This window comes from Leptosomus discolor, chromosome 9, assembly GCF_034619465.1.
Source record: "Leptosomus discolor isolate bLepDis1 chromosome 9, bLepDis1.hap2, whole genome shotgun sequence".
NCBI lineage: Eukaryota > Metazoa > Chordata > Aves > Leptosomiformes > Leptosomidae > Leptosomus > Leptosomus discolor.
Window position 1 is genome coordinate 17,062,368 of NC_141399.1, and position 11,419 is coordinate 17,073,786.

The following is an 11,419-nucleotide window of genomic DNA, read 5'->3' on the forward strand; positions in this document are numbered from 1 at the left end:
TTGACTATAGAAGTGGGGAACCTCTGAAAAGGATTGTGGGGCCATTAGAAGGGCCCTTTTAACCAGGGATCCAGGCATGGAGAAGCAAAGAAGTAAAGAACAGGGAGCACTCAGGAAGCACCTTTCCTTCCCCAGGCTCGATGACAGCCACCACCTCCCCTTCCCCTCCGTGGTCTCCACTCCCCATGTTTTCACCACCCTACGCTCAGTTCTTCCCTGTCCCTTTGGCAGGGAAGCAGGCGAGTTGGGATCCTCTGGTCTCCCCCTACCACTCCTTGCTTCTTGCTCATCTCGCCTGGCCCAGCGTGGGCTCCTCCGTGGGCTGCAGTCCCTTTTGGGGAGTACCTGCCTCAGCAAAACTAAATCACATTTTCTGCCTGCAAGGGAGGACCAGGGCCCAAGGGCTGTCCCTTCACCTGTGCTGCCTGGGGCTGATGTGGCCAAGCCCAGGAGCCACCAAGCCACTGATGCTCTGGCTCCAGCAGCATCGTCCCCTCCACATCCCCAGCACGAGGGGCAGCTTTTCCTCCTGCCTGTGCCACCCCTCCCCACTGCCTGCACAGCCACTCCTGCCCAGGGACATGCACCTCTGAGCGCAAGGCAGTTTGCAGGAACCCGCAGCAATTGCTGCGAACTCTTCAAGCCGAGTTCAAACTCCAGCACCAGGTCCTCCTCCCTGCCTGATCCTCAGCCCTGCCTGTTTGGCAAGGAACCAAGAAGAGATCTAACGTGCAAAACAACGCGTGCTTTAACCCTTTCAAGACTGTTTTCTCTGTCCCAGACCACGGCGGAGGGGGGCTGGCTGGAGGGGCAGTCAGTGGCAGGGTCACCCCTTGTCCCGGGATGGCTGGGCAGGCAGGCGGTCAGGCAGGCCTGTCACAGGGTGCGTGTGCTACCCGGGGGCGTGACTGCTGTTTCTTCTGTCACCCTTGGCCACTGCCTGCTCTTGTCTAGGGAAACAGTTTCATTTCCAGGCAGGCTGCCCAAGCTGCACAAAGGTTCCTGGAGGCTCCTCAGAGGTGACTGATTGTGCCTGGTGCTGGGCTCGCCGGCCCCGGACAGCGGGAGCAGGTAGGACATGGCTGTTCCCTGCTTTGCTGCCCCTGGCACCCCCTGCTCAGCTGGGACCCGGGGGCGTAGGAGATGAGGGGCTGCCTGAGCCCCCCCCCCCCCCCCGTGCCCAAATCAAAGTACCCCTTCACTAGGCTTGGGAGGGATTGGCAGGGGTGGCATTGCATGTTTTGAGGGGGGAATTGCATGATTTCCTCTCCTGCACCCCCCTGAGGGCGCAGGGCTGGGGAAGCCTTGAGGGGACACTCTTGCGGGTTGGGGGTCCCTGGTGAGGGGAGCTGGGGGACAGGCAGGGCTGTCCAGGCTCCCTCTGTCCTTCCAGGGGACCCTTGTACTCTTCCAGCTCTTCTGGCCTGAGTTTGCTGAGCAAGCAGCTGTGGCCCCACCCTGCGCTCCCCTTTGGCTACGTGTTCCTCAGCTGTGCTTCCTTTTCAGTCCCTTCCGGGGCTGGAGGGTGCCAAGAGGCTCTGCTCCCCACCCCAAGCAAAGGGACAAGGCTGAGACATTTTGGCTGCGGAGGTCCCATCCCTTCCTCCAGCCCAGCCATGGGCTTGAGGCATAGGGAAAGCAAGGCACAGCCCAGTCAGACTCTCCCGGAAGGGGCAGCTCCACATCTCTCACTTTCCGCTCTGCTCTCCCCAAGGATTTTGCTGGGGGATTAAGGCTGTGCTAGCCCTGCGGGGGTGGCTCAGCCATGGCCTCCAAGCGCCACGCGTCCCCCCTGAAGCAGCCAGATGGCAGGGGCAAGAAAGTGAAGGGGGGAGAGGAGGATGATGCCTGGAGTTCCACTTTGGCAGCCCTGAAAACTGCCCCCAAGGAGAAGCCCCCTGTCACCATTGATGGGCTGTGCCCCCTGAGCACGATGACGGGTGCCCAGGTGAGAGCGAGGCTGGCGTACCCAGTGAGGCCGGGGTGCAGCAGGAGGGATGGGGAGAGTCCAAGGGCAGGCCCCACTCTGCTGACACAGGGGCAGCCCCAATTTTCCCTGCAGACCCCCTCTGCATCCCCACTGGGACAGCTCTGCATGCCCCTCATCCCCAAACGCTGCCCAGGTGCCAGCCCAAGCTGTGCTGCTCACTGTAGGTCTACGAGGACTACGACTGCACCCTGAACCAGACCAACATCAGTGCCAACAACAACAAGTTCTACATAATCCAGCTCCTTGAGCATGATGGTGCCTACAGCGTCTGGAGCCGCTGGGGTCGTGTGGTAAGTCCACCCCAGCATCACTTGCCCCCTGCCCCGGGGGGTGCTGGTCCCCATCCCTTCCTTGTTCCTGGTCCCAAAGCGAGCAACCAAATGGCCCTGCTATGGCCCCTTGTTGGGGGGCTTCAAGAACTTGCTCTCACACAATGGGGTCAGCCTGGCCAGGGGATATGGCATCTGTCGCTGCGATGACAGTGAACATGACACCCCAGCAAGGAGTCCTAGGACACCTTCCCAAGCTGGAGGGACCCCCACACCTGGTGCTAATGGCTCATCACATTCCTGCTCACTGCCCGGCAGCCCTGCTGTTGCAGCCCCCCTGCTCCCAGGCTGCACCCCCCAGCATGGGGCTCGTGGAGCAAGGCTGCAGAGGGGATTCTGACCACTGCTGTACGCTGCCAGGGGGAGGTGGGCCAGTCCAAGCTCTTGCCCTTTGCCTCCCTGGAGGCCGCCAAGAAGGACTTTGAGAAGAAGTTTCGGGAGAAGACCAAGAACAATTGGGCGTCGAGGGAGAACTTTGTTGCCCAGCCAGGGAAGTACACACTCATCGAAGTGCAGCCAGGGGCCGGGCAGGAGGTGGAGGTTGCCCTCAAGGTGAGTGTGCCAGGCAGCTGGGGTGTCTCCACGGTGGCGCAGTCCTTGTATCCCACCCCTGGCCCACTGTGCACTGGGACATCCAAGGGGGTCAGCAGGATGGGGTGGGTTTTGGGAGGGGTCTGGGAGGAAGCTGAAACAGCCCGCAGGCAGAGATTTGAGGCTAATGTGTTGAGATGGAGTGGGAGGGCATCCCAAGCGAGAACCACGGGCATCTGAGTGCCATTGGTCATGGAAAGTGGAGGCAGCACCTGCCCATTGCTCTGCTGCCTGGGGGCCAGGCTGTCCCCACCGAGAAGGGCAGCCCTGGTGCTGTGTCTCCGCAGCCTCCCGCGGGCTCACAGGCCGTGCGGTGATGTTTGGGGTCTGCAGGTGGATGGTGTGGACGGGGACAAGGTCTGCAAGCGGCGGGTGCTGCCCTGCACCTTGGACAGAGCTACGCAGGACCTGGTGTCCCTCATCTTCAGCAGTGACATGTTCCGGGATGCCATGCAGACCATGAATATTGGTAGGAGGTGATGGGTGGGTCTGGGGGCTGTGGCCAGGGGGTGCAGGTGGGGAGGTGAACGGGAAAGAGGTGTCTGTAGTTTTTAAGGCATCCCCACTGACAGCCCGGCACCTGGTGGGACTGTGGACCCCCATGCTGGGGGCCTATGTGTGCCCGCAGTGATCTGGAGTTCTTGCAAGTAGCTGTGGGGCAAGTGGGGCAGATGGGTTCACCTGTGCCCTCCCCTGTCCCCCTGGCCAGATGTGAAGAAGATGCCACTGGGGAAGCTGAGCAAGCAGCAGATTGCGAGGGGCTTTGAAGCACTGGAGGAGCTGGAGGCAGCACTGCAGGAGCAGCCCCCCCAGGCCTCCCGCCTGGAGGACCTCTCCTCCCGCTTCTACACCATCGTCCCCCATAACTTCGGGCGGGCACGGCCACCCCCAATCGACTCCCCCGAACTGCTGCGTGCCAAGAAGGACATGCTGTTGGTGAGATGCCAGGGCACCTGGTGGGTGGCATCCCTCCCCAAGGAGGGCTCCTGCCTCTGGGACAGGGAGGTGCTGGCAGGAGGCTGGTCTTGCCCTAGGCCCCCTGGCACTGTGCCTAGCACCAGCGGTAAGGATGTCCTGGATCTGTGCCTGCCAGGTCCTGGCTGACATCGAGGTGGCACAGAGCCTGCAGGCACAGAAGGTGAAGGAGGAAGAGGAGGAAGTTGTCCACCCACTGGATCAGGATTACGCCCTGCTCTGCTGCCAGCTCTCCCTGCTGGACCCAGCTTCCCGGGAATACCAGGTGCTGCTTGTGCCATGGGGCCCCATGATGGGGAGCAACCATGACAGGACTGTGGGCACCCCAAAGGTCCCTGCTGGCCCAGGGGGTCTGTGGGCATTGCTGGGATGGCTGCCTGCGGTGACACCGCTTTCCTGACTCCCTCCCTGGCAGCTGATCCAAAACTACGTGACACAGACCGGGCACAGCCTCCGCATCCTCAACATCTGGCAGGTGGACCGAGATGGCGAGGTGAGAAGGAGGAGATGCTTATCCCCATCCTGCAGCAGGGAAGTCCCAGTTGCACCCCAGGACTGCATTAGGGCTCTGGGCTTCTCCACCCAGGGGGGGCTTCAGCCCAGCTGGCAAGGGGCACACAGCCATTCACTCCCCTGCCCCTCCAGCCTGGCACTGGGGTTGGGCTGGGGGGGTTGGGTGGCAGTCCCCCACCCTCGGGCACAAGCGTGTCCGTCCGTGGACAGCCCTTAGCTCTGCGTGTCTCCAGGCTGAGCGCTTCAAAGCCCATGACCTCCTGGAGCACCGGCGCCTGCTTTGGCACGGCACCAACGTGGCGGTGGTCGCAGCCATCCTGAAGAGCGGGCTGCGCATCATGCCCCACTCGGGCGGGCGTGTGGGCAAGGGCATCTACTTCGCCTCCGAGAACAGGAAGTCAGCCTGCTATGGTGAGGGTCCTGGGACGGGCAGGGCCCATAGGGCCCATAGGGTCTGTGCGAGCCCAGCTGCCTTCCCATAGCCCCTGCCAGGCAGCTGTGGGCATGCCAAGCCCCTTCCTTGCCATGGCAGCCAAGCCCCGCGTGCCGGGGTGGCCTGGGCAGAACCAGATGGGAATGCCAGGGTTGGTGCCATCACCCCATACCTTTCTTCCATGGCAGTGGGCTGCACGTCCGAGAAGGTTGGCATCATGTTCCTGACAGAGGTGGCCCTGGGCAAGCCCTACCGCATCACCTGCGACGATCATACGCTGTGTCAGCCTCCCTCCGGCTACGACAGCGTGCTGGCCTGTGGCCAGACGGAGCCAGGTGCGCCTGGAGCAGGAGGAGATATGGGGGTCTGGGGGGATAGAGGCTAGATCTTGGGCTTGACATGGTATTGCGGGGTGTCTTCTTGCCCAGATCCCGCGCAGGATGAGGAGGTGCTGCTGGATGGCAAGAAGGTGTTGGTGTGCCAGGGCAAGCCCATCTCCATGCCTGCCTACAAGGATTCCTCCTTCAGCCAGAGCGAGTACCTCATCTACCAGGAAAGCCAGTGCCGGCTCCGTTACCTTGTCCAGCTCCACTTCTGAAGGTGCCCAGGCACCCCATGGCCCCGTCTCCAGCTGGTGGCACCCACCAGCCCGGAGCACAGTGGCCTGGACTCTGCGGCCACCTCACCTGGGCCTTGGCAAAGGACAGGCTGGCGTGGAGACAGAGCTTGCTTTGCCCGTGAATAAAAACCATGTGCCTTGTAGCAAGTGGTGCCGGCGCTTTCCTGCCCAGCGAGGTGGGTGCGGAGTGGGGGAGGGTGGTGGTGGGTCCCTGCAGGGATGGCAGCAGGTGGCTCTGGAGGGGCTGCAGCCTGTTGTGGCTGTCTGGTGCTGGCAGCCTTCAGGTGAAAGTTGATGGATTTGCGAGCCAGACTCCCTTGTCACCTTAGAAAGGCACGTGGCTTGTGCCCACCACTGTGGCATCAGAGCTACAGAGGTCGAGCAAGATGCTGCCCTGCCCCAGCCTGCTGCCCTTGCCAAGCCCCTCTCCGCACTTGTGTGTGCCCTCCAAGCATGTGTCCATGTCCCCGGGGTGCCAGAGAAGGGCAACTCCTGGCTATGTCACCACGATGCCCCATAGATGATGGGGAGGAGATGCCTCAGACTTACCTGTAGCTCTGTTCCCAGAGTGCCAGGGACCTCGGGGTTGAGCTGTCCTTGCGGAAGGTTACAGAGAGAGGCTACAGAGAGAGGCCCAAAGGTGATCAAAAGGGATTTCAGGGCACTGGGGTGACTGGCTGAAAGATTGGGAGTGCAGGTAGTGTTTTCCTCAATTCCTTCAGCAGCAGGAAAGTATACTGAAAGGAGCAGGAAAACATACCAGATTAATACATGGCTCAGAGACTGGTGCCATCAGTGGAATTTTGGGGTTTATGATCATGGGGAGGTTTACACTGCACCAGGCCTGCTGGCAAAGATGGAGTTCATCTCTCTCAAAGGGGGAAAAGGATTCTGGCACACAAGCTGGCCGGGCTCATCGAGAAAGCTTTAAACTAGGTTCAAAGGGGGAAGGGGATAAAACCTTGTCCACTAGAGAAGAGGGGGAGAGGGTTAATAATATCAGGCTTGTCTGTGACAAGCTGTGGGGCAACACATCAGGGTTAGAGGGGCAAGGTGTAAGGGCTTTCAACCTGTTGCCCTAAGGCACGCTGGGTACACTGCAGCACAGAAAAGGTCTTACCAAGACGAACCAGGGGCCCCTGAAGTAGTAGGTACCGACAGGAAAACATCCATGAAACACCTTAAGGGAATTAAGGGGTGTTTCTCGAAGAAGGTGACATGGCTGTCAGCCCAGCTGAAGTGCCTCTACATGAACGCGTGCAGCATGTGTAGCAAAATTTTACAATTGAATAAGCTGCTCTAAAGGCCAAGAAAATGTTCTTAGCCTTGTCCTTTGTATAGACCCTCTCAACCCAGTTGTGCAGATCATGTAGGAAAATAAAAGGAAATAACAGTGATTGATTAGTAATGGGTGTGCTGAGCATAGGGAAATAAGATTAGAATTAGGATTGTTTGAATTTTACTTACTGCTTAAGTCTTAAATAACTTTGTGCTTTGTAAGTACTTGATACAAGAAGCTCTCAGAATTGTAACCGTATAGGACTAGTAGAAAAGATAATTTTGTAGAGGTGACCTGAAACCAAAACCAAGAATTGGAACCAGAAAAGATGAACCCAGCTGAATAAGAGGATTGTGAGCGGACTTATTAAGTGATGAATATGAAGAACTGAAAGGCTGAGTGAAAATTTATAAAGACTTTGGACTCTGTGTATTGATAAAGAAAAGGTATAAAACCTGCAAGGACTTGGAATTCAGTTGCCACACACTTGAGGTGTTGGCCCAACTCTGAGTTGTTAGTAAAGCAAACCTAGATACCCACATCTGGTTCAAGTGATTTTTCTCCTTGAACACCACGGGCAACAAATAGGAGGAGTTGGAAGCTACAGTCCTCCTTTCTACCCTTTTTAAGAATGAGCGTAACGTGTCCCTTCTTCCAGTCACCTGGGACTTTACCTGACTGCCATGACTTTTCAAATATCATGGTGAGTGGCTTGGCAACTACATCAGCCAATTCCCTCAGGACTCTGGGATGCATCTTATCAGGTCCCATCGACTTAGGTAAGTTCAGGTTCCTTAGGTGGTCATGAACCTTGTCTTCACTCACAGTGTGAAGGACTCTGTCACCCTGGTCCCCATCTTGTGGTCCTTCAACTCTGGAGGTGCGACGAGAAAAGTTGCCAGTAAAGACCAAGGCAAAAAAATTGTTGAGAACCTCAGCCTTCTCCTTGTCTGTTGTTACCATCTTACCAGACTTGCTCATCAGGGGGAATACACTCTCATTTTTAAAAAGGGTAGAAAGGAGGACCCCGGAAACTACCGACCTGTCAGCCTCACCTCTGTGCCTGGGAAGATCATGGAGCAGATCCTCCTAGACACTCTGCTAGGGCACATGGAGGACAGGAAGGTGATTCGGGACAGCCAACATGGCTTCCACCAAGGGCAAGTCCTGCCTGACCAACCTAGTGGCCTTCTATGATGGAGTGACTACATCAGTGGACAAGGGAAGAGCTATGGACATTGTCTAGCTGGACTTCTGCAAGGCCTTTGACACGGTCCCCCACAACATCCTTCTCTCTAAGTTGGAGAAATACGGTTTCAATGGATGGACTGTTCGGTGGATAAGGAATTGGCTGGATGGTTGCATCCAGAGGGTAGTGGTCAATGGCTCGATGTCCAGATGGAGACAGGTGACAAGTGGTGTCCTCAGGGGTCCGTGCTGGGACCAGTGTTGTTTAAGATCTTCATCAATGATATAGACAGTGGGATCGAGTGTACCCTCAGCAAGTTTGCAGATGACACCAAGCTGAGTGGTGCAGTCGACACACCTGAGGGATGGGATGCCATCCAAAGGGACCTGGACAACCTGGAGAGGTGGGCCCATGTGAATCTCATGAGGCTCAACAAGGCCAAGTGCAAGGTCCTGCACCTGGGCTGGGGTAATCCTCGTAACCAATACAAGCTGGGGGATATTGTGATAGAGAGCAGCCCTGCCGAGAAGGACTTAGGATTGCTGGTGGATGAAAAGCTGGACATGAGCCAACAATGCATGCTTGCAGCCCAAAATTGCATCCTGGGCTGTATCAAGAGAAGCGTGACCAGCAGATCAAGAGAGGTGATTCCCTCCGTCTACTCTGCTCTGGTGAGTACTCCCACCCGGAGTACTGTGTCCAGCTCTGGAGCCCTCAATACAAGAAGGACATGAACCTGCTGGAGTGAGTCCAGAGGAGGGCCACAAAAATGATCAGGGGGCTGGAGCACCTCCCCTGTGAGGACAGGCTGAGAGAGTTGGGGCTGTTCAGCCTGGAGAAGAGAAGGCTCCGGGGAGACCTTACAGTGGCCTGCAGGTACCTGAGAGGGGCCTACAGGAAAGCTGGGGAGGGACTGTTTACAAGGGCACATAGCGATAGGACAAGGGGCAATGGTTTTAAACTAGAAGCGGGTAGATTTAGATTGGATATTAGGAAGAAGTTCTTTACCATAAGGGTGGTAAAGCACTGGAACAGTTTGCCCAGAGAGGTGGTGGAGGCCCCATCCCTGGAGACATTCAAGATCAGGATTAATGGGGCTCTGGGCAACCTGATCCAGCTAAACATGTCCCTGCTCACTGCAGGGGGTTTGGACTAGATGGCCCTTAAACTTCCCTTCCAGCCCAATGCATTCTACGATTCTATGATTCTGGGACCAGGCCAGGTGCAGTGGGTGGCCACCCTGGGTGGGACACAGGGCTTAGGGACGCTGGTCCCCCCTTCCCGAGCCCCCGCCGGGTGCTAGGACCCAGCAGCTGTCCCCGTGGGACCGCCACGAGTGCAGGCAGTGCAGGCAGCACCCGGGAGTGACAGCTGGTGCCATCCGCAGCTGGCGGGCTGCAGGCAAACAGGATGACGAGCGGGTGACGGGGAGGGTGAGCGTGGCCTGGCACAGGGTCTGGCAGCCCCCCTTCTGCTGCGGGAGCAACGCCAGCGAGAAGGACCCCCGGCAAGGAGGGGAGCATCACCCACCTCTCCAGGAACAAAGGTGCGCTCGGTCCCCCCCATCCACCCTGGGGTCCTCCGTGGCTGGAGCAAGGAGCAGGGATGGGGCAGGCGGGATCGTGCTGTCGCTCCTCGGGCTTTGCTGGTGTGGTTGGGGCAGGGGGATGGGGCATCAGCCTGGCATGGGTGCTCGCAGGTCCTGGCAGTGCCGTCCCTGGCCAGTTTGGGGACAGCCCAGATGCCAGCCCTGAGGTAGGCAGGGTGTCATGACCTCGCCAGGCACCTCTACCTACTCCAGCGTCTCGGAGGAGTTCAGGTCACCACTGGGTTTCTCTGTGGCTCTTCATCATTTTGGTTCTTCTTCACACCCTGGTCCCCTCCCTAACAGACAAGGAGAAGACAGCGGCCATGGTTGTGGTGGGATTTCCCTCTAAAGGATGCAGGAGAAGAGCCCTTGCTGCCCAGGCACCAGAGCTGCTGGCTTAGCCCTCAGCGGGGATGGCAAGCCGAATGGGGCTGAACACCACGGACAGCCTAGAACCGCTCTCTGTCCCCAAGCAGTCCATCACCCAGGAGGTGGTGGGCCTCCTCTGCATGGTCCTGCTCACCCTCACTGCCCTGGTGGCAAACACCGTGGTGATGGTTGTCATTCTCAAAACCCCCCTTCTCAGGAAGTTCATCTTTGTCTGCCACCTCTGTGTGGTCGACCTCCTCTCTGCCATTTTCCTCATGCCCCTGGGGATCATCTCCAGCTCCTCCTGCTTCAGCAGGGTGATCTACAGCATTGCTGAGTGCCAGGCCTTGATATTCCTGAATGTCTGCTTCATCAGTGCCTCCATCCTCACCATCTCCATCATCAGTGTGGAGCGGTACTACTACATTGTCCACCCCATGAGGTATGAGGTCAAGATGACCATCAGGCTGGCAGTGGTCGGAGTGATCTTCATTTGGGTCAAGTCTGTTCTCATCACTGTCTTGGCACTGGTGGGCTGGCCTCAAGGCAACGGTGCCACCAGTGCCAGCCGCTGCACAGTCTACTGGAGCCCTGGGGCCCACAAGAAGGTTTTTGTGATCATCTTCAGCATCGTCTGCTTTGTTCTGCCCACCATCATCATCTTTGCTGTCTACTGCAGTGTCTACCGCGTGGCCCGGATGGCATCCTTGCAGCACGTGCCTGCGCAGGCACAGGCAGTTGCGCCCAGACACCGATGTGACTCCATCGCCAGCCAGGTGACCATCATCACCACCAGGAACCTGCCGCTGCCCAGGTTGACACCAGAGCGCTTTTTGGGAAGCAACAAGGCCATCCTCACCTTGGTCCTCATTGTGGGACAGTTCTTGTGCTGCTGGCTGCCCTTCTTCGCTTTCCACTTGCACTCCTCTGTCGCTGCTGGCACAGTGGATGGTGGGCATGGGGAGATGGTGGTCACCTGGATTGCCTATTCCTCCTTCGCCATCAATCCCTTCTTCTATGGGCTGCTGAATCGCCAGATCCGGGAGGAGCTGGCCCGGCTCCGGCGCAGCTGTCTCAACCAGCCGCTGGGCCAGGAGCTCTGTCTTTCTGTCTCAGAGGCTTCTGTCCAGGAAAACTTCTTGCAGTTCCTCCAGAGAGCAACTTGCACTCTGGAGACCCACACCAGCTGCATCAGCCCCAGCCCCAGGAACAGGCTGGACCAGACCAAGGTGGGTTTCCCCATCCCAGGTCAAGTTCCTGAAGAGAGCAGCTGAGTAGCAGGAGGTCCTGTCCCATCATGCTGGGCAGGAGGGTGGGCAGGGGACCTGCCAGGGACCCATCAGACCTGCTTGGACCCAGCTTCTTGGATTTGGAGGGGTCCTTGTTCAGGTTTTGCCTCTTCTCTGAGCTTACGGTGGAAGATAGTTTCTCTGCCTGGGAGAAGGCAGCAGATTTGGGGAAGCCTCATCTCCTTTCTGCAGGCTGGAATTGTCTCTGGCTCCACCAGCACATCCCAGCTGCATGGACGGGCTCTGCTTGGGACA

General features: G+C 58.1%; 2 protein-coding genes across 2 annotated transcripts; both read left to right on the forward strand.

Annotated features, from left to right (window-relative positions):
* Window positions 1-1,765: 1,765 nt before the first annotated feature.
* On the forward strand, window positions 1,766-5,429 carry PARP3 (poly(ADP-ribose) polymerase family member 3). The gene is made up of 10 exons (XM_009959120.1): window positions 1,766-1,948; window positions 2,155-2,280; window positions 2,680-2,871; window positions 3,244-3,379; window positions 3,620-3,846; window positions 4,004-4,150; window positions 4,301-4,378; window positions 4,632-4,809; window positions 5,020-5,166; window positions 5,260-5,429. Exons 1-10 carry the CDS (start codon window positions 1,766-1,768, stop codon window positions 5,427-5,429), a joined length of 1,584 nt encoding a protein of 527 aa, XP_009957422.1.
* Window positions 5,430-9,919: 4,490 nt separating this feature from the next.
* Window positions 9,920-11,149, forward strand: LOC104344254 (putative G protein-coupled receptor). Its single transcript, XM_009948343.2, has one exon. The coding sequence runs from the start codon at window positions 9,920-9,922 to the stop codon at window positions 11,147-11,149; it is 1,230 nt and encodes a 409-aa protein (XP_009946645.2).
* Window positions 11,150-11,419: the final 270 nt, after the last annotated feature.